This window comes from Corapipo altera, unplaced genomic scaffold (assembly GCF_003945725.1).
Source record: "Corapipo altera isolate COAL_440 unplaced genomic scaffold, ASM394572v1 214, whole genome shotgun sequence".
NCBI classification, from domain to species: domain Eukaryota; kingdom Metazoa; phylum Chordata; class Aves; order Passeriformes; family Pipridae; genus Corapipo; species Corapipo altera.
Genome location: NW_020885031.1, coordinates 578796 through 601024, shown reverse-complemented (window position 1 = coordinate 601024; position 22229 = coordinate 578796). Strand labels below are relative to the sequence as shown.

Here is a 22229-nt window from a genome sequence, read left to right as displayed (position 1 = left end):
GGGGGGTGAAGCTCAGCCAGCGGACCGGTCCCGGCCGTGGGACGGATCATGGGGCAGATCCTGGCCGTGGGGTGAACCGTGGCCGAGGGGTGAATCCCGGACGTGGGGTAAATCCCGGTCATGGGGCACACCCTGGCCCTAGAGCGAATCCTGGCTATGGGATAAATCCCAGTCGTGGGACGAATCCCAGCCATGGGGTGAATCCCAGTCGTGGGGCAAATCCCGGCCATGGGGTAAATTCCAGTCGTGGGGTGAATCCCAGCCGTGGTGTGAATCCTGGCCATGGGGTGAACCTCGGTCATGGGACAAATCCCGGCCATGAGGCAGATCCCGGCCACAGGGTGAACCCCAGTAATGGGGTGAACCTCAGCCATGGGACAAATCCTAGCCATGGGACAAATCCTGGCCACGGGGCAAATCCCAGCCATGGGGTGAACCCAAGCATGGGGTGAAGCTCAGCTGTGGGACAAGCACTTGGCCACAGCTTCCTCCGTGCCAGCCCACGTCCCATAATGGGACCTTCACCTGGCACCGTGGGTGACCCTCCAGCAGGTCGGTGAGGGTGTTTTTCAGCAAAGGATGTTTGTGGAGTGAGAGTGTGCTTTGTTGTGAGGGTCACTGGTCTCACCACCTTTTCCTAGTGGTTTCCCAGTGGTCCACAGCAGTCCCGTAGGAGGATGACAGCAACATCACCTGCAGTAAAACCTGTGCTGCCAGCCCAGGCCACAGTGCTTGCCAATAGTAGAACACAGCTGAACACCGAGTTTTTGTCTCAGTTTGGGATTTGGGTTTTAAACTGAAGTGCCTGTGGTAAACATGGCCAAGGGCTCAGTTGCTCCACCAGCTTTTGTCTGACCTTCTGGAAATCTTTAGACCAGTGGCTTTAATCGGGCCATTTTGGAAACTTTGAATAGGCTGAGTATTTGTTTTGGGGAGGTGCAGCTTCTCAGGAGCCGGCCTGCTGATAAAGATTCTAGGTGGCCTTGGTTAAGCAGGGAATTTCCTACAGTTAAATTCATACCCATGCCCTCCCCTCTCTGTGACACTCCCCCACCACCCAAAACTAACGTGGAGGGAAGAACACCCCACCCTGAAGTCACTCAGGGTGCGCAGACATGACTGATGATGAAAGTGATGCTCGTGTGTTTATTTTTAAAAAGAAAAAAAATAGTACATTATTTCTAACGACAGCGTGACACAACCCAAGGAATTCCTAGAAGCTGTGTCCCGCTTTGGAGGGCCAGAAAGCTCTGAGGAAGGCGGAGCACGGCCTCTACAAACGCGGGACTGCCAGTGGCTTTACTTCTGTGTTCTCCCTATGGAAAATGGGGAAATTTGTGCTGCCACACGTCCCTCTCCCACATGCTGGACGGTTGAGGTTTGCTTTGCGCCGCAGCCTGACCCAACTTCCTGGACGTAGCCCTTCTCCGTGGCTTTCCTTCCCCTCCCAGAGGGTGGTGGGAGGTTACTTCCAGCTTGATTTTATAATTTCTCTCCGGAGCAGATGGGCAGCGCGCACTTCTGACATCTCGCTGCTCTGTGCTCTGGAATAATGATCCGCAGTATCGTGTGGACTCACCCAAACAGAACTTCTGCTTGAGCACCAACTCGGGCGTTAAATCTCCTCCGGGGATTTTTGAAGATGCCAAAAGTCCTGTTACAGTTCAGCTGTTGGGTTTCACGGAGCGGTGGAAATTCTGCGGGTGCTCTGCTGCCTGCTAAACAAATCCCGTTAAACACTTTCAGTTTTGCTCCCTTCTTACTGTTAAAAGTGAGGGCGGGCTGCTCCAAGGGCTGAAGCACAGCACAGTTTAATTTATTCCCTTTTATCTTCCCTTCCTACGGGGGCTCTTCCTCGCTCAGTTTGTGTATTTAATTGAAGGATAAAGTGCAGTGTAAATGGCTCACAGGTATTACCGTGTTCCTGTGTGAAGTCCAGTTTTCTTCTGTGCTTGGAAGCAAGAGATCCACGTGCCAGGGGTAAGACGGGCTCCTCCTCATCAGACTGTTGGAAAAACACAGGCCTTTGCAGATCCATGTTAGTGGCTCCCGAGTTTCCCCCCAGGTTTGCACGGCAAACTTCTGCTGGCACAGCTCTGTCTGCGCGCGCGGTGCCGGAGTGTGACCCGTGACCGACAGAGCTGTGCCAGCAGAAGTCCCAGCTGCAGGAGCAGTTTATCTGCAGAAGTGCACTTTTACTGATAGAGCTTGTTTTTGTTTTTTAAAGGCTGTTTTTCCCTGTCTGCCAGTAGAGCACCGTGTTTCCAGGGATGTAGCGTGGTCAGGTGTTTGTTTGCCTGGCTCGGAAGGGAAGGGACGGCTGCTCCGGGTGTATTTGCTGTGTGTGGCTCTCCTCTTCCTATCCGGAATCTGTAGGAGCTCCATCAGTTTACAGTGGGAATTCTCTTGTGGAAGTAAGTGATGTTACAGCTCCTTGTTTTCTTTTGGTCCAGAGGCGTTGGTAAAACTTCCATTTCATGTTAAAACTGGGATTATTTTCTTCCCATGTGGACTGGGGTTGTTTTCCATTAACACCCTTGGTTTTGCCAAAAACCCAGGCAGGCTTTTGACCAAGTTTAGCTTTCACACCAGTCTTAGGAGAAATAAGCCAGAAGGTGATCCCAAGGTGCATATGGACTCTGGTAGGAAAATGAAAAGGCACCAGTGGAGAAAAATTAATTAATTTCCACACTGGGTAAGTCTCTGCTTAATTTAAATCTAAACCATCAAGAATTAAAACTTACATTTAGGTAGATCACAGCAGCTGTTGACTTTTTTGTTCAGACTCAATGTGCACAAGTGGGGAGGTGTATTTCTTTTTTTTTTTTTTTTTTTTTGTTACTAAAACCTGCAGGAGGTCATTCTGGTTTTAAGGGGTAAAATTATGTGTCTGTAACATGCATAATTTCTGAGCAAACTTTTTTGAACTGCCCCCCAAAAATTCTAAAAAATTATCAGAAGACACTTGCAGGTTACTTGAGTTTAAAAAGGGAGAGAAATCCAAATAAATGGCTTGCTTACTGTTTATTGGAAGGAGCTTTTGGGATGCCAAAAGGGCACTCGAGGCATGGGATGTAACCCAATTTGCATACTACTGAGAAAGCAAAAGCAACAGTGGAGCTTAGTTTGGGAGTGTAAGATGGCATTCGAGAAAACTTTAAAAAATAAGATAAAATATGTCTTAGGCATATTTAGATTCAGGAGGATTTGCTGTGGATTTACTACTTTAGAGCATTAAATGCTAAGCCTCTTGTAATGTTTTTTTTTTTTTGCCCAAGTTCTGTGGTTCCCTTGATGACAGGCTGTAATCAAGGCCTGGGTGCTGCTCACAGTGTAACTTCACCTGATTAATTCTTTGGGTTTCAGTGATTTGGCTGTGCAGCCTCTCCATCTCACCTGTAAGGATAAAAAAAAAAAAGGAAAAAAGAGACTGTTTTAGGATGTTTCTTTATCGAGATCTTTAGGTGGTGACAATAGTTCTGGAATTCTGCTGCTCTCCTTCTGTGTCATAAAAGGCTTGTATGAGGAGAGTTGAGAACAAGAAAAAACATCCACCCCACCCCAAAAAAACCCCTCAACCCAAGCTGAACTTACTCTGAATAACAGAGAGCAGTGGAAGAAAAATCTCTCTGGAGCCCTGCTTAGAAGAAAAAGCTTTGCAGTTTCTTGGGCATCACCCAAAAAGCAACTTTAGGAGTGTTCAGGCACCACCAGAAAGCAGTTTGACAGGTGTTCAGTGAAATGGGATTAAAGATAGGCAGAAATACACTGTATGGTGTTCTACAAGAAACACATTTTATCCCTTTCAAGGGGAGGCGTTAGACCATTGCTCAGAAAAATGCTCCAAGGCGAAGAAAAATCAGCTCTAAGCAGTTTTAGCCACAACTCAGGTGCAGTGAGTGAACAGAGGGGTTTTGGAAGCTACAGCAGGGAACAGGACAGAGCCCCACTGAGCTGTCAGGGTGTCTTGCACACAGGTAGTTCAACTTCAGCTTGTAACCTGCACCTGTGAACAAGGAGCAGATAAGGCTGTGTGTGTGTCCACCCCTGCTTTGGCATTTCCTGATGTAAGTGGTTAATGGCATTTATGATTTACCTGTGGAGCCTTTCCTCTTCCCCAAGTTATGCATACCCCCGTGGTCTCTGGAGGCTGTGTTGGAAATGGGAATGCGAACCAAAGCTCCCGATTAAGGATCCTTCAGCCACGATTGCTGCTGCAAGTCAGCAGCTCCCCAGACTGCTGCTTCCAACTGCCTGGAAGTAAAGACCCAATTAAACATCTGAAATGCTTTTTGTAAAAGCAAAAAAATATTCTTGGGCTGAGGCAGCTCCACAAAGTGCAGGAGAGGGAGGAATGTTCAGCCTCGTGTGGCTGCAGAGGGACCCCCCCTCTTTGCTTTGGTGTCAAACGTATTTTTTTTTTCAGTCCATCAGATTTCACAAGTACAAAGAGAACTACAAAAACCATAAGCTTTTGGTCAAGCTGTTAATAATAATCGGGATTTGTGGATGGTGCTCAAGTTCAGTGTTTACCCTCTAGGGCAGCTGAATGAATTGCTCGGGTAGTTTCCCCCTCGCTTTTCAGGAATACTTCCATCTGAGTGAACATCTTTGTGCCTTCTAATCACAAATTAGTTTTGCTTTTTTTTTTTTTTCCCCCTTCCTAAGATATCAATCTAAAGGCCCTCTCAAAAGGCTCTGGCTTGGCTTGAGGAGCAGTCTAGAGAGAGTGCTGAAGACTTGCTTCTGCAGGTGTTTAGCTCTTCTTTTTTCCACATGGGGAATATCCTTTGCTCTTCTCCCTGCTCCAGGCTGGGAGCTGGAGCAGAATTTAAACTCTCAGAAGGAAATGTGAAGGTGTCACCCAGTCATCCATGGGGATCAGCACAGACAGGAACCACTGCCAGCCCTGTGGAACTGCCAGCCTCTCTTGGCCTTTCCAAAGAGCTGCTTCGCTCTCTCCTTGTTGGAGCACGTATTGGAATGCACTGCTCAGCCCCTGCCCTCTGCAGGTAAAAGAAAACACTCCTTTCCACATTTTCTTGGCCTCATGGAACTCGCAGCACCGGGCAGGAAAAGGCCCATCGGGGCAGTACTGAGAGGAGTTCCAGCAAACTCGCTCCTGCTTCCTCTACAGCTTAAAACTCAATTTCTCTTTCTTCTGCCCCGCTGATTTCCAGCTGGCCCTGGAAGGAGCCAGCACAGGATGAATTCCCCGCCCCGCCGAAATTTCCACTTGTGAACGCCTTTCCTCTGAATCCCTTTTTGTTTTGGAAAGTTAAGAAAGCAAAAGGAGAGCGAGCGGGGCCAGATGACTTCTCACATACCAGAACAGTCCCAGGTGCCAGGAAGAGCCGGGTTCCCATTGTCAGCTGGCCCTTGGCTTGCAGTTCTTCCTCCAGCCAAATTGCATTTTACCACTGGGAGCAGTTCCGTCTCCAGGCACATGTTTGTACCTGTGCAATGAGCCTCTTCCTTCTCCTCCTTAGTCTCGAGCAACAGGCTGTGAGGTAGTGGAGTTCACCAGACAAATTAGGAATATTTTGAGTGGGTGAGAGAAGCACATCTATTATGTACTTTGAGACCAGGAGGTTTGAGACTAGTCCTGTGCTGAACTGCGAGGTGTTTTTCTGCTTGCTGCCAGGTACTGCCTGGGCAGGTAAAGGTGGAATAGTTCAGTTTTAAATCACTGGCCATTTATTTCGTGGCAGGTCTGGACAAAACAGCCCTGGACGTGTACGTGGGGGAGATGAGTATAACTCACAAGCATTTTCTACTTGGAAAATTATGTGGTTTAAAACCTGAAGCTGTCAACAAGGCTTCAGCATTCCTGAATCCATACCTGCCTCTTGCACGTACCACTGGGTCTGTGCTCTTGCTCTACACTCCATTTCTCTAAAGCAGGATGGGTTGGACTGTATTTCTCTTCTTTAACTTCCTTTCAGAGAACTCTGTAAATTAACTTCTCACATGCCAGTATATTGAGAAATATCAGAAAACCAACCTGAAAAACTTCAGCAAAACTTGCCAAAAAGTTATTCCCTGGCTTTAGGTGAAATCCCTTTGGGTGACCGAACAGAGGAACCCACACAAGTTCAACATCTCTTCTGGCACAGGTTGCCCAGAGAAGCTGTGTCTGCCCCATCCCTGGAAGTGTCCAAGGCCAGTCTGTGATTCTATTTGGAAGTTTAAGTATGGTGTAAATGCCCATGGGAAAGATTGGGATCATCAGATACAGAAGCAGCTGAACTGTCTTTCGATATCCAAATAATATGCTTTGCTCAGGCTATCAGACAAGCTTTTTTTTACTTCCTGGATTTAAAAAGCAAAGTACATTTAAATATACCCTATGCAGAACAGGGTTTACGCCTATGAACTGCTTTGTTTTAAACAGATCCCTTCCCTCTTATCCTGAGCATACAAGCCCAGCTACTTTGAGCACTGGGGCAGCATCCTGTGGCCTGTTCAGACTGGGCTCATTTATTGTGCCAACGATTGCGAAACAGTTTCCACTATTGGTGTGTACTTTTTCCTTTGGGTTTTTTTTTTTCTTTGTCCTCCTTTCTTTTAAAATCTTGACTCATCCGAACCTACCTGTAGCTGAACAGGGCAGGCCTTGTAACTTTAAAGCTGTCTGCAGTGAGTTTTTATGGTGGCAGGCTGTTAATTATTGCTGGGAAGAACAGATTGTGGGTGATAAGCCGGGCCTTATCTCTCAATCGTGGAGGGAGAGTAGCTGAAGTGTTGCTGGGCTTTGCTTATTTTGTGAAAGTGCTGGCAGCCTCCCACTGAAAGGGGAAGATAACATCGTGGCCGTGGAAATAATCTCATTTCTTTTCTCTTAGCACAAACTTTTCTTTGAGGGGTGAAAGGTTATTGATGATTCCAGCTGTATTTTAAAGAAAGGTTCATTGAGAAGGCCGCTCCCCGTTTACTGATTCATGATTCCGGTGGAGTTTTCCCTCAAAAAATAGGTCGATAGCTGACTCTTCTCCAGTTATTGATCCCGAGGAGTTGAATGAGACAAGGTGTTGGCTGGCAGCAACCTGAGCAGGGTCTTTGTCATTCCTGAGCGGCGACTGAATGGCTGTCGGATCAGGCTCGTCAATAAAGCAGCTCTTTCCCTCACGGCTCCGAGGGACTTTCACACACCCCAACACTTGGAGCTTACTCTGCTCTGGCTGCTGGGATTTTTCTATCTCCCCAGTCCTGTGGCTGTCAAACCAGCCCTAGGGAAACCTGCTTTAAGCTCTGCCCCGTGCTCACAGCCCAGGACAGTGTTTTGTCTTGATCCGGCGCTGGCTGCTTCCCTCCCCACACTCCCAGTGACTTCAGTTCCTAATCCTTTAAGCCACTCTGTCCTGGATCTCGTTAGAAGCCCAGCACTCTCCAGGGGCTGGAGCAGCATTGCAAATGGGTCATTTCTCTGGAACACTGCGAGATACTTGCGTAAATAAATAAATATACTATTTAAACCAGCCCTTTGGGGGCTTCTGATTAGATTTATTTACAGGCTGGCTGTTGAAACTCTTCTTGCTCTATAATAGCCCCTTGTCAGCATTTCTGTTAAGCAGAGCCTTACTTTTTGGGAGTGACCTGCCCTGTGTTTGCATGTAAACCAGCCCCAAGAGCTCCTCTGAAAGCATAAAAGTATAAAAGGGACCTGCAGACAAAGGCAGGGTATCACTCTGTGACTTGGTGCAGATATTCAGGAGCTGTCATGCACACAATGAGAGGTAACTGGCTACTTCCAGCAGAGCAGAAACTGTTCTTTTGGAGTGAAAACTGAATGTTAACTAAGTAGAGAAATAAAAATTCCCTACGTAATGCCATGTAGTATTGCCATGCAGTAAATAGTTCAGCTGTTCTTGTAAGTGGGGGTGTGACACGGAGGAAGAGGAAGGGTGGAAACCTGGATATTCTTATGTTACCTGTGATTTAAGAAAAGAGTCTGTGCTTCATTTAGAGGAGATGAGGGAAGGGGGGTATAACTAGTGGGTATATGTTAGTAGGACAATTAACATTTCCATCAAGTGTGTGCCAGTTGGCTCTAGAATTAATCAAATACAGCTCCTTCCCTCCCTTCCCGCTCCTCCCCTTGGCTTTTGCTGGTTTTCTCCAGAGTTTGCTTCTATGACTGCTCTGTTTCTCTGGCCTTTTATGGTCTTTGTTGGAGTGATAACAGGAAGGCCCCTGAGATCCCACCACTGCTGAATTTACTGCCAGCTCCACGTTCATGGTTACCTCTTACCTGTCCCTGTTCCCACCAGCAACTTTTATTTCCCTGTGCTCTGTGCCAGAGAAGATTGAGTCTGTTCCCTTCTCCTTCCCAGCACAAACATCCTGGCCAGTTACACCTGAGAGGAACAGCTCTCCATCCTATCAGCACCAGTGCAGAGATCCTCAAAAGTTTCAAGTTAAGGAATTGAAAGGCTGAACCTGAGGGTTGCAAAGATGTTTAACTCTCTTCCTGTTTGTAGGATACTTACTCATGGCCAAGGAGTCTTTATTTATGTACTTTGATTATACTTTCCTCTAAGATCGTTTGAAATCTCCTCAAAAATTGGTTTTGGGGTTTTTTTTTAGTTTAAAACCCACGAAGGGACATTTTTATTTGTTTCCCCGCTAATCTTTGTTCCCAAATAGGTTACTTGGAATAAGAAACTGGAAAGAGAGAGTTACCTGGGATGGTACACTCTGGGTGCTCGTTGGACTCTTGGTAGAGACAGTGGACACAGAGGTGGCTGGACACATTCCTGCAGGGAAGAACCGTAAAGAAAGCTCAGATCCAAGCAAAAGGCTGTCAAAATTCCCCACTCCCCAATATTTTCCTCCTGGTATATGCACAGTAAATACCATATATATGGATATACAAAGTAGTTTACCGTAAGCTAACACATCTATACATACCCCACTATTACCAGTGTTTTTTAAAATCCCCCTAACATACCCTTAAAAAAACCACCTTATTTTCCTGGTTTTCCTTCCCCCCCCCAGAGTACTTAAGCCAGTTTTTGTATTAGTGGGTATTGGCTGTGCTTCTCATCTCCTTAGGGAGGCCAGAATGGGGAGACTCTTGTCACACACTCCCGAAAGCAGAGCACGCTTAGTGCAGACAAGAGCCGTTCTCTCCTCCCTTTGCAGCCCTTCGGGCCTGCTTACAAAACACGTAAACAGATATTCAGATCATAGATCAACAGATAAAAGTGTTTTCCGGCTCCCGGTCCGACTTCCCTGCGTTAAACAACACGTGCCCGTGTGTACACACACGCACGCTCCCGCCCCGTCAGCCGGCAGGATCGCTGATTCCTGGCAGGGATCACCCTGTGGAAGGGGGCTGGCCGGTGCAGAGGAAGGAGGAGTGATTCAGGGCTGTCTGCTGCATAGTTTTCAAAATGCTTCAGCACTTTGACTCATCCATATACAGAGGCTGGGGGGGGAAAAAAAAAAAAAAAAGGATCACAAAGAATGTCACTCTGCTGGAGGGAGGGTTTGGGGTTGTTCCAGACATCCATGAGCACAGGGCTGCAGGGAGATGCTGCCACAGCTCTTTTCCATTTGCTTCCTCGTTAGAGACAGGCAATTCATTTATGCATTGAGGTATGAAAGAGCTTAAACAAAACGTGTTGTAGTCACTGTAATTTAAGAAATGCATCCTCTACCCTCCCTGGGGAAGGGACTGCTTGTCTGAAACCCAGAAGCTCCTGTTGTTTGTTGCCCAGGAAAACATACCTTCAGATTAAAAGCCTGTGGTGCAGCCTCACAGCTCAGCCTTTCTTCTTTGATGCTCCACACCTTCAGTACTGTTCCATTATGCCTTTTTTTTCCCCAGGCTTTAAATGATAGTCAGCGTGGGCCATACACAAAAAAAGCAGTCAGTAAAACAGCATAAAAACACAGAAGTCAAAAAAAAAGAAAAAGGCAGGCACAGGCCTACTGCTGGCAAACCCAGGACCTGCCCCTGGCCCTTCTTATGTACGCCTAAGATAGGGCAGCTTAAGCTCACCTGGGACCACACTTAGTAATCCTGCTCTGCCAGTGAGCTTCAGGTTTTTGGGGATGGACTTGGACCCAAAGACTTACGTTAGGAACCCCCAGAGCTTAAATATTGTTCTTATTAATGCACTGATGTTGTCAACTTCAGGTTTTCTTTAATTTACACAAAATCAGGAAGAGATTTTGTGTTTGATTTACACAAAATCGGGGTCACACTATATATTTCTGTAGCAGAGAGCAGGTTTTAGAAGTCTGAAGTTTTCCGAGGTGAGCCTTTAGAAGAAAAGCCAGTGAAAATTTGCACTCATGCACATCTGATTTTGGGATTAACTGATTCAGGGAACTCAGTGTAGCTCCCTGAAGACTGAGCAAAAGCAGGCTGGGATTTCTGGATATTGTTTTAGTTCCAGGACAAGCAGGTGGGAGATGGGAACGAGGCAAAATTCGGTTTTTGCCTAAAAAAGAAATACACATAGTGGCTTTCAAGTCTTGCTCAATGTTGCTGTTATGTAGAAGGAAAAAAAAAAAGTATATTTGATTTAGGTTTGTTTTCCCTTTTCTGTAACTGTGGCAATGACACTGCTGCCTGTTTGACTCACTGCGATTTCAAAGCCGTATTAAAGTGAGTAACAGCTGAAAAATGTGCGTGTCTTTGCCTCACAGCTCAGGGCTCATTTCTTTGGAAGGCCTCTGACAGCCACAAATCACTCTGAACTGGCAGAGCACTTGTCTTAATGAGTGATACTTCAAGATAATTTAATTGGGTGCCCTGCCAGGGAGGAAACTGCAGTCCCGGAGCTTTCGGATGGTGTCACCTGGGCAGTGGTCATCTCTGGGCTGCTGTGCATGAGCATGGGGTGACTCAGATGGTCTCACCACCGTGGGTTTAGGGACTTCCACCATGCAGCACTCGCCCAAATCCTGGGAGCTGGACAGCAAAGTTTGCCATGCCCTGGGTCCAGATGTGCTGAAGTACAGATTGTTTCGAGTGTGACAGATTAAACAGCAAAACAAAGACCCACCTGGATCAGTTCAAAATGTTTGATGATTAGGACGTAGAGATTGTAAAAGCTCCCTTCTGCCATAAACCCTTTGCTGGCTTTCTGCTCCATTTTCCCCCTCAGAGCTTTTGTGTTTCCCCTTAGAAATCTGTTCAAGTGCTCCTCACATCTGCACGTGCACTTGTTGAAGAGTGAAGATAAATCCAGCAAAACCCAAGCACCAGAGATTTAGCACTCCCAAGGCACAGCCTGTTTGTGTTGTTTGATTTTGGGGTTCTGGGACGAGGAGCGAAGGATTTCAGGTCTAATCCCTTGTCCTTAAGTAACCCGTTCGTTCACGGCCCCGCTCCGGGCAGTGTGAGCACAGAATCCTCTTATCCCGTGGCTCTCCTCCCCGCGTGACTTCACCTGGAAATAGCAGGGGGCTATAATTAGATGTGGGGCTCACATTTGCCCCTGGAATTTCCCTGGGCATTCGGGAAGGAAGCGGCAGCCCTGTAACTGAGACCCTTCTCAGGGGACAGCCCTGCCAGCTCCCGCTGCCGTGCGATGCCGGAGCGCGGCTTTGGCCGCCTGCGTCAGCTGGAAGAAACTACAGTGCAGCACGCTCATAAAGGGTCTGTGGGATGTCTCTTTAGTTGGACTTGCTGAAAAAGACCTCAGCTTGTTTCCTCAAATGTAGCTGTTTTAAGAGCTTCACAGCTATTGCAGCCAGTTGTAGGAGAGGCGTGGGGGAAAAGCTGCGTCCTGTGGAGCAGCTGCTTTGGATTGGTGTAAAATCGAGGCTTGTGGATTTTGTGTGTCTGGGGAAGAAAAGACCAGGAAACAGCAAACTCACCTGACCTTGTGTTTTATAACCAAACACACCCAGTCCTGCTCAGCACAACGGTCTGGGGAGGTATGGAGGAAAATCTCTCCTGATATTTTTGAATGGGACATTGGAGGTCCCTTCTGACTAGAGTCAGGACAATGAGATGGGATGAATTTGGTGTGCCCTTAGGACATGAGTGCATCTGATATTCATGTTTTGCACTGGGCTGGAGACCCGTGTGCCCAGAGCTAATAAGAACTTTGCCTGAGCTCCTGGGTCGTTAGGAGTGGAAAGGTCTTGGCTGATCCCAAACACGAAGAAGCACAAAAGAGAAAAGCTGGATAGTTAATGGGAAAATGGAGCTAACGAACGTGAGACATGAACTCCAGGACGTGCTATTGCCGAGTGTCCCCGGGGAAGGGCGATGAAGGAGTGCTGTCGAGTGGCAGATGGTAACACTTGTGGTGGTCTTTCAGACTAACAGGGATGCCAAAGGAAAAATATGATCCTCCAGATCCTCGCAGAATTTACACCATCATGTCAGCAGAAGAGGTAGCCAACGGGAAGAAGTCACACTGGGCTGAGTTGGAGATCTCAGGTGAGTTGGTTTGGGTTTGAGTTCCGGTTGTTGCTGCCCCAGATCACACCAGATGCTTCCAGACAGGGGATCCTGTTGTGAACGTGTTTTTTCTGGGGGAGGAGGAGTGGCACTGGACTTCCACACTGGAAATCTCATCATTCTGACATCCCCTGCCATTTGTATCTGACGGTTCCAGTGTGAAGGGGTGGTTCCTTGCTCTTCTCTTCCAGGCAGAGTGCGGAGCTTAAGTTCGTCGCTCTGGTCGCTGACGCACCTGACAGCTCTGCACCTCAATGACAACAATCTTACTCGCATTCCACCTGATATTGCCAAGCTCCACAATCTGGTTTACCTGGATCTGTCATCCAACAAACTCAGAAGTTTACCAGCAGAACTAGGAAACATGGTGTCTCTCAGGTGAGAGGAGTTATTCTGGTTGACCTCTCAAAATTTTGTATCGCGGGATCGGGAGCGAGAGTTTCAGTTTGCTTTCTGTTCTTGTGTTCCAAATAATCCTGAAAAATTCCAGATTGGTGCAGAGCTTCAGTTCTAGTGATTACTTTTGGGTTCACTGCCCTTCTTTTCTGATCACTGATACATCACTGTAAGCTGTAAGTCTTCTGTATCACTGTAAGTCTTCTGCTCTGAAACATTCTTTGAGGCTTGGTGATTGCCTGCTGTTTAAATTCTCCCTGGTTTCATTTTGTGTTTTGGAGGTTTTGTGGCTTTTTGTTTTCCCCCCTAACGAGTGTATTTCCCTTGTGCTTTGACACAGGAAGATTGGCATATCTTTCCATAATAAATTCAGGGTGAAAAATGTCCTCTTTGAAGATGAGCAGCGTACAGTGCATCAGGAGTTTCCTTCTGCAGTGATACTCACCCAAAGTGTTTTTGCATTTGCTGCAGGGAATTGCTTTTAAATAACAATCTGTTACGGGTTTTGCCTTATGAACTTGGACGGCTCTTCCAGCTACAAACCCTGGGTTTGAAAGGTGAGCTCCTTCCAGTTCCATAATCCTACAAGGACTCAGGAATTCCTGAGGGGTCTGGGCTCAAAAGCTTTGTCTGTCACCTCAAGGCTTTTTGACAGTTTTTGTGAGATATTAAACTCATCAGCCCACTGCTGTTTTCTGCTGTTGGCAGGCAATCCTTTATCCCAAGATATTCTCAGCCTCTACCAGGATCCAGACGGAACCCGAAAGCTACTGAACTACATGCTTGACAATCTAGCAGGTACAGCCCCTACAGATCTGGTGGACAAGGGAGGGTTTAAAAGTAGAGTTTGCTGCTAAAACAAGATTCTGATTCACTTGTGGTATTTCCTACCTGCTTTAGCATTTTTGTCACTTGGCTCCAGTCATGCCCACAAACACACCCTCACACACCCTGCAAGAGGCTGGCATGGATTTTCTGAGCTTCTCCCATGTTACAGCCAGCTGTTCCCACTGGTTTCTGCTTGAAACCCTTCAGTTACCAACCAAGTGCAAAGTTTGCTGAAGCCGTTTTGGTAGTTCCCACTAAAAATGATCATCTGAATGCACACAGAATGTCAAATTTAGATTGAGAAACACCAAAGCCATTAAGAACATCCAGTACCTGACTTAAATCTTGCTTTCTGGTTCTGTGGCTGGGCCTTCTGCTTTGCCACTTGATGTCCCCCAACTGCAGGGATGATGGATATAGGGCAAGGTTCTTGGAGAAGGGATGTCTGAAGCACACCAGGATTTACCCCTCCTTCTTAAGCAGATTGTTCAAGGTGCAGGAGTATTTCGGTGGTGCTTCTAAATCTGGAAACAAGAGACAAAACCAGTCATGAATCTTACAACTGACAATTTTTCTCTTACTAGAGTCATTTAAACGATTTTCGCCTCCCCCGGAGCATAAAAAGACTCGGGGAGTTGGGGGTACAAAGCACATTGTTGTTCAGTCACCATTTTGACTTAGAAATTACACCTTAGAAACAGAAACCCTGAATTAATCACTGGTTTAATTTTTTTTGTAGTTCATCCAGAGCAGCTGCCTCCAAGGCCATGGATTACTTTAAAAGAACGAGACCAAATTCTGCCCTCAGGTAACTCTGTGGTTCTTACCCCTGTGTTCACACAACACCACACTGAAAAACTTGCCTTGGGCTTCATTTTCCAGTATCAGAGTGAAAACAGCAATTTGTGTTCATTTGTGCTGGAACAATCAACGTATGGCTGTGCTGTAAATACAATTTTTGTCATTTGACTGGGATGCTGGTATTTCTTTTCTCTGTTAGGCTTTGTCATAACTCTTCCAGCCACTCTTGCCCAAGCAAAAGAGTTCATAATTGTAATTTTCAGAGGTTGATAACCTTTCCCTTCCTTTCTTCCTTTCCCTCCAGCTTCATTTACAGTTATGTGTTACAATGTGTTGTGTGATAAATACGCCACCCGGCAGCTCTATGGCTACTGCCCATCCTGGGCACTCAACTGGGAGTACAGGAAAAAGGGAATCATGGAAGAAATAGTCAACTGTGATGCAGATATCATTAGTCTTCAGGTAACTGGAAAATAACTGCATTTTCCATCAGCAGCAGAAAACATGAACCTCCACCTCTAGAATTAAATGTTCCCTTGAGAACACCATAGTCACCTGCTGGTTACCAAATTCCAGGGCTTCCCAATACAAGCTCTGTGCTTGTGGGATCAACCTCTGAAATCCTCTGGGAGCCCAAATGTTACCACAAAGAGAAGGTCTCGTTCCAGAGCAGTTGAGAGACCATTGTGCCAAAGGGCTCCCAGGTGAAATATCAATCCCTGGATATCTGTCCGCCTCTCCCAAGTGTTAACCCAGGACGGTACCTGCATTCCAGTGTCAAAAATACCAGGTGTAATCTCCTGCTATTCCAAATACATCTGTCACTTCACCTTTGGGAGGGATCCCAGGCTGTCCAGGGATGCAGACGAGTTCCCAGCAGGAAGCACTCCCAGTGTAGGGAGTGACACAGCTTGTGCAAACAGCAGCTCTTCGCTCCGGTGGGAGCTCCTGACCGCAAGCCAAGGCAGGCACGTGGAAGGGTTCCCCTTCACTTCTCAGCCTGAGGTGTTTGTGTTCAATTCCAGGAAGTGGAAACGGAGCAATACTTCACCCTTTTTCTGCCAGCCTTGAAGGAACGGGGATACGACGGATTCTTTTCTCCGAAGTCACGTGCCAAAATCATGTCCGAGCAGGAGAAAAAGCATGTGGATGGCTGCGCCATATTCTTCAAAACTGAAAAGTAAGGGGCAGGAGCAGCTTTTTAAAAATAGTTCAAACCTCAGAACAGTTCTCAGTGATTGGGATGAAGTCTCCCAAAGCCTGAGCTCCCTTTGGGAGTTTTTGCTGTTTCCGGAAGCAAAAATACACCTTTCGGGTCACGTCTAGAAACGGGCTTGAGCGGTTTGGGACAGAGGGAGGGCTGTGAGAACAGGCAAGTGATGGTTTTCACACAGTGGCACCACGGGGGCTGTGGGTCAGCCCTGCTGACAGGTGGTTCCCTGTGTTGGCTCAGGTTCACGCTGGTGCAGAAGCACACGGTGGAGTTCAACCAGGTGGCCATGGCCAACTCGGAAGGTTCGGAAGCCATGTTGAACAGAGTGATGACCAAGGACAACATCGGAGTCGCCGTGGTGCTGGAGGTGCACAAGGAATTATTTGGATCAAGTGAGTACGGCCGTGGTGGTGTTTCCAGTGGTTACTCAGTTCCACGGAAAGGCACGAGTTATTTCTAGTAAATCCATCTCCTGGAATACTATTCCCGAACTTTTGTCCCTCCTTACTGTGTTAAATTCTGCTTGAACAACTCAGCTTTCCCAAGGCCACTGTATTTACACACATTTGCTCTCACCAGTGGTGGACAATAATGTTCAGCTTCTATTTTCAACCCTCTTTTTTCTCCCCTTGATTGACTCCTTCCACCCTCCCCCAGTAATTAGATGTCAGTGCTAACGTACTGATGTGGAAGAAGGAGATTATCAGGTATCTTTTCCTGCCTCTTGATTGACTGACTGTCACATTTTCATTAAGTTTGATCAAGATGCAGCAGACAATTCCAACATAGATAAAATTGCCACCCTGCTCTGTCTGCGTGGCCGGGGTTTGATGGCTTCAGAGGAAGAGAACAGCTAAATTCCAGGCCTGGAAGGAGCTGCCTGGGACTTTGTGCCCCACCTTGCAGCTCAGGTAAACAGTAAAAACAGCGACAGTGTTTCGCACCCAGGTACATTCTGCAGGCTTATCAGCAGGTTTGAGCAATGAAAACACATCCATCTGATGGCGTGTCTGACACTGAGCCCTGAGTAGCTACACCCCGAGGATTAACAGGTGGGAGCAACCTTTCACTGCCAGAACTGTACCTGTCTGTCCAGGTATGAAATCGCTTCACGTGGACAAGCAGCTGCTCATCGTGGCCAATGCCCACATGCACTGGGACCCCGAATACTCAGATGTGAAACTCATCCAGACCATGATGTTTGTCTCGGAACTGAAAAACATCCTGGAGAAAGCCTCGAGCAGGCCCAGCAGCCCGACAGCAGATCTGAACTCCATCCCTCTGGTGCTGTGTGCGGATCTCAACTCCCTGCCTGATTCAGGTAACACTCACCTTCATTTTTAACTTGCCTTTTTAGAGCGTTTGAATCCTCGTTTTCCTCTTGAGAGTGACGGGGCAGTTTCCACTTCCCTGGGGAGATGTGGATGAAAGCTCCCCTAGGAACAGCTGTCTTTGGAATCTGAATGGAGAGACTGTGAGTCCTCTGGTTGAGTCTTTCTGTAGTCAGCTCTGTGCTCCAGGAAAGCTGGTAGTACCTACAAAAGTGTAGGAAAGCACAAATAGATCTTAAATAAATCATTAAATAAATCCCCGTGCCTGGAGCAGCAATAAGAAGTAGGAAACACGCGAGTTCCTGATAAAAACTTCCTAAGGAGAGGGCTTTGCTTTGCTAGTTAACATCTTTTCCAATCTCCTGGCATGTCTTAGTGGTGTTTTGGTTTTTAACTCTGAGGCCAACATTCCCTGAGTCCTGTCTCCCTAAATCCCCTTGCCAACAGGTGTAGTGGAATACTTAAGCAACGGCATAGTGGCCGACAACCACAAGGACTTCAAGGAGCTGCGTTACAACGAGTGTCTCATGAACTTCAGCGGGAACGGGAAGAACGGAGCTTCCGAAGGCAGGATCACGCACGGCTTCCAGCTCAAGAGCGCCTACGAGAACAACTTGATGCCTTACACCAATTACACTTTTGATTTCAAAGTAAGCAGCGATTTGTCCTAATTCCCTGACCCTTGGGTGTCTTCCCCTCGGCCCCTGTAAGCGCTTCGTTGCCGCTTCCTACTCGTGCTGTTCCTGCCGCTCGCAGCTTTATGGTTTCCTGGAATTTTTGAGCTTCCAGCCTGGCTGTGGCCAGTGGTTTAATGGGAATGGATGTCTTACCTCAGTCCCAGGGCGGTGCCTCTCGCCGGTCCCCGTTCTCACACCGGTGTCTCTCCCTCTCTCCGCAGGGTGTGATTGACTACATTTTCTACTCCAACACCCACATGAACGTGCTCGGAGTCCTGGGGCCTTTGGACCCTCAGTGGCTGGTGGACAACAACATCACTGGGTGCCCACACCCCCACATCCCCTCCGACCACTTCTCCCTGCTCACCCAGCTGGAACTCCACCCTCCGCTCCTGCCTCTCGTCAACGGGGTGCACCTCCCGAGCCGGAGGTAGTGCAGCCCTGCCCCTGGAAGGGCACGGACCTGTTCCCACGGACCTGTACAGTTGTAAATCCAAGTATATAGGAGTGAAGTATGGCCAACCTTAAGCTGCTGCTTCGAGCTCCTTTTCCTTATGTGTTTGATATGAGATTTTTGCACATTTTGGTGCATATTGGTATCATTTGGCACTAGGGCTGGAACCAAAGTATTATTCCCCTTTCCAGGTTTTTAATTTAATTTTTTTGTTTTGGGTTGTTTGGGGTTTTTTTTATTTTATTTTAAACTGGCTTTTTCTTTTCAGTAGGAAGCTGCACTTCTAAACGGACAAATGAGATTAATAACTTGGCATTTAACATATTTCAAGGTAATGCTTTTTTCCAGAACGTGGCGAAATGAGCCAACCTTTTTAAGACAAAGAAAAGCAAAACTAGAGATGCTTGTTTTTGTAGGAAGAATATTAGAAATACTGTTTGTTTGAACCCAAAACAGAGACTGAACTCTGCGTCCAACATAAAATTTGCACATTAGCGAAGCACTTAATACATGACTATAAATGATTGGCGGCGCGGCCCTGCCCCTCGTCTCACTACTATCAGAAAACCAAAGATAGCCAAATATCTGTGATCAAATTCGAGCTCTAAATCCTCCTGATGCCAATTTATTTGGGAGCTGTTGTCGGTCAGGGTTGAATTAAAAAGCTGCTGGTTCCTTCCCAACTGTTAATGCTCTTTGGATGTGTTGGAAATCCTTTTTTTCCTTCCTTTTAATGCTCTGGGTGGCCAGTTCAAAACCTTGTGCCTGAATAGGCATTAAACGTGATGCAATTTTCTGAAAAAAACAAAACAAAACACAAACCTGTTTGGCTGCTTAATGTTTTAAAAAACAAGGCACAGTGATAGGAAAAGGTCGTGTCTGTGTTTTTAAGTTTTTCTTTATTCTGCTTTTTTGCTGCTATAAGATTTTCTTGAATTTCTATTTGAAACTTTTCATGCACTTTACTGTTTCTAGTCTCCAAATGTGATATTTTTAATAAATGAAAAACATTTTCCATGATGTGAATGAAATTTTTAAGCAGATTGATAAGCCTATATTTATGTCTCATTCGTATACTTTAAAAAAAAAAAAGTCCAATTTAAATTGTGAAATTAGTTTTCAATACTAAGGAGCCACCTTCTGTCTTGCAAAACTGCCAAGTCAGGCTGTTTCTCTTTAATTAAACATTTCCTTTGTTGTGGATATTATCCATATAGGGGGAAAAAAAGACCTCAATTGGACTTAGAGGAGAAACTGTTCCCTGACTCTGGTTGGAGGTTGGGGAGGGGGTGGGGTGGACCAGAATGCAAAAATGGGTTCAACAAAATTACAACTTTTCCCTTGGAAAAGAAGTGCCTAAAAAAATGGAGGCATCATTAGTGGTCTGTGATCAATTGGAAGCAATGGGAGCTGGGGAAAATTCCTGTGCGGCACCTGATTTGTGCAAAAAAACCCCAAAAAACCAACCCCAAAACCAAAAAGCAAAAAAAAAAAAAAAAAAGGCCCTTTACAGATTGATTTTCCTCTGGGTGCAGGTATCTCTGAATATACCTCAGCCTTCCCCACCTTGGCTATGGCACATGGATTTGTTGAGAGTACTGGAAAGTAGAATAGCATGAAAAACTTAATTTTGTGGACATTACCTTTCCGTAACCAGCTGCTGTATGTTTTTTTTTGGGAAGGGGGGGTTGCTCTTCTCTGGAGGTGTGCACTGACCTGCTCCTCCTGTTCCTCCACGCACGGTAACTCCCAACGTGGGCAGTGTTTCCCACCATACTTCACTCCCAGTATTTTTTTGAGCTGTTTGTATAAAATGGAATTTCCAGGTCACCCATGGTTGTCTATGAACTGCAGAGGAGTTTAGTAATAAAAACACAAACCCAACACCAATGTTTTGTAATAATCAGGGTGGGAGAGGACGGGGATGGAAAAAACCCAAACCCTGGCAAACCTGAGCTGCTCAAGTTGGATTTTCCTTTGGTTTCTAAAGGTGGAAGTATTCCGTTGCGGGAAGGTGTTCCATTGGATTTTCTCTGCTGCCAAATGCACTTCCCAACACCCATCACACCGTGTGGTTTTTAACACAGAAATGTTTTTTTAACAGACATTGCACAAAAAAAAAAAATCCTGTTTATGTTTCAGTCAATGCACATGTTTACCTGCCTTTCTCCTGTCCAGCTCCCTTCTGTTTTCCCTTCCCAGCAGGAGCAGTGAGGGGATGGTGCTTTTTTCCCAGCTGTTCTCTCCATCACCACTCCTCAATTCCCAGCATGTCGCAGCCAATATCTGGAAAAAAGGCTCCAAGCCTTTCCCTGCTCCTTCCTTTCCAAAACACGGTGCCTGATGTCCACTTCCAAGCGACAGCACTGCCTAAAGCAAGCAGAGAAAACAAAATCCAACACCCTTCTACAAGCAACTTTTTAAAACTCAGCCTGGTAAATCTGTTCCATATGGGGGTTTTGTGTGTGTAAATATATACATATATATATATATATATATATAAAAAGAGAATTTTGTACAATGCAGCTGAAAATTTTTGTTTCCTTCTTTCACTCTAAGGAGCGGGAACAAGTGTGAGCAGTCAGGGATGGCCCAGTGAGGTCTCAGACCACCTTTCCTTCTCCAGGTATGGCCTAGTGGGGTCCCAGACAACCTTTCCTTCCCTAGTGTCCCAGCTGTTCTGTGTTTTATGGACTAGTAATCCAAAATCTTGGACTCTTCCCCTTTCCAGAAGGCAGCTTCACCGTCATCTCCAGCATTCAGGTAACACTAGGAGGGCTGATGGGCTCCCACCTTCTCAACTCCTAAATCCACGTTCGCCCTCTCAAGCTTCACTTTTCAAAGGTGGTGAGCATCTGCAGCTCCCACTTAATCCCAAATATTGGGCTTTTGGAGACCAACTTTCCACACCCTGGCTGGGGAGATGTCGGCTACAAGTCGTGAGTGAGAAATTGAGACCTTCAAGGTTCAGATCCCTTTTCTAATCTGGGGTTGGTTTTGGTCAGGGAGAAAGTGGTGTGGAAATTCAGAGTTAATTCAGAAGGTGATTTAGGGAAAGACTTGTAAGGGCTCAAGGACATCCTTACCTGACACGCTGGGACATGGGAGCAGCAGGAGGTAGTTCAGCTAAAATCAGCATCACAGAGCAGCAGGTCCTTGTCCTGCTTGGTCACCATGGAGGTGGGATGTTCTTCTGGGGGGTCTTCCCCAAGTACATGCAGTTTTTGGATAAGATTAGACAAGTTTGGTCACAGACCCTCCCTCCCTCTCTCTTCCCTTCAGTGTTCCAAGATGACACAATCCCCAAGAGAACCTGGTGGGAACCACTTACATCTTAACCCTCTCTGCCAAGCATCACTTTAAGTTAAAAACAATTTTAGGAGATTATAAATCTTTAGATTCAGGTATGGTGCAATCCCTCCCTGTGACAGTGAGGAAGAGGAGAGTAATCCCAGTGCTTGGGCTTATCCTCTTTGGAGGCCATTCCACAGCAGATATTTTGGGAGTTTGGGGGTTTTTTTTTAGTCGGATTTCTCTCTTGTGTGCTGCCTTTGCACCCGTGAGGTCCCGTCCCTGAGAGATGGAAGTGCCCATGGAAGGGGGGAAGCTGCAGTGCCACCCCCAAACATGCTTATGCTATGATTTTAGGGGGATTTATGCCTTGTTTTATGGAAAGAGCAGCTTTGCTTTAAATAGAGTGCCCTGGGGTGGGAAATGCTGCTTGCCCTGGAGGTGGTGTCGCCTTGCCAGCTCCGTCCCTATCCGGGGGACCCTCGGAGGCTGCTGTTCCCACCCGACACAGGGACAGGGATGCGTCTCCCTGGGTTTGACACCAGCCCTCAGCACCAAACATGGGAGAGCCACAGCCTTCAACTGAGACCTGAGCAGAAAAACAGAGAAAGTTGCTTATTCCATGAATTCCCACGGAGTGGGGACAGCAGAAACCCAGGCTCCTCTCACAGACCTGGCCTGGGGAGTACCCCAGTGCTGCCAGAGCTAAGCAGCCCAGCCTTTCCATAACCTCCGGGCAGCCGGGGAAAGGGAGGTTGTCAAAACCCCGAACCGCCCACCCCAAAAATCCCAATTTTTCCCAGGAATCCGG

At 46.8% G+C, this 22229-nt stretch overlaps 1 protein-coding gene and 1 long non-coding RNA gene across 3 annotated transcripts; one reads left to right on the top strand and one right to left on the bottom strand.

The window, feature by feature from the left end:
* The first annotated feature begins 2198 nt into the window (after positions 1 to 2198).
* CNOT6L (CCR4-NOT transcription complex subunit 6 like) lies at positions 2199 to 19579 on the top strand. The gene is made up of 12 exons (XM_027668198.1): positions 2199 to 2414; positions 12285 to 12406; positions 12619 to 12805; positions 13295 to 13380; positions 13532 to 13621; positions 14391 to 14459; positions 14757 to 14914; positions 15478 to 15632; positions 15906 to 16057; positions 16762 to 16986; positions 17444 to 17646; positions 17895 to 19579. The coding sequence occupies exons 2-12, from the start codon at positions 12295 to 12297 to the stop codon at positions 18105 to 18107; spliced, it is 1650 nt and encodes a 549-aa protein (XP_027523999.1). The 5' UTR covers positions 2199 to 2414; positions 12285 to 12294; the 3' UTR covers positions 18108 to 19579.
* LOC113959285 lies at positions 2352 to 6080 on the bottom strand. 2 transcript variants are annotated; one of them, XR_003531761.1, is made up of 4 exons: positions 5324 to 6080; positions 4097 to 4254; positions 3022 to 3396; positions 2352 to 2639 (listed from the first exon to the last, which is right to left on the bottom strand). It is a non-coding gene; the product is annotated as an uncharacterized LOC113959285 (long non-coding RNA). The 2 variants fall into 2 exon arrangements; XR_003531760.1 differs by lacking the exon at positions 2352 to 2639 and having other exon boundaries at positions 2936 to 3396.
* Positions 19580 to 22229: the final 2650 nt, after the last annotated feature.

Excerpts from the sequence above, each read along its gene's own strand:
- CNOT6L (XM_027668198.1), top strand. The coding sequence starts at position 12,295 with ATGCCAAAGGAAAAATATGATCCTCCAGATCCTCGCAGAATTTACACC. Across the intron at positions 14,460-14,756 it reads AGACCAAATTCTGCCCTCAG|CTTCATTTACAGTTATGTGT; the intron begins GTAACTCTGTGG and ends CTTTCCCTCCAG. Across the intron at positions 17,647-17,894 it reads ATTACACTTTTGATTTCAAA|GGTGTGATTGACTACATTTT; the intron begins GTAAGCAGCGAT and ends CTCTCTCCGCAG.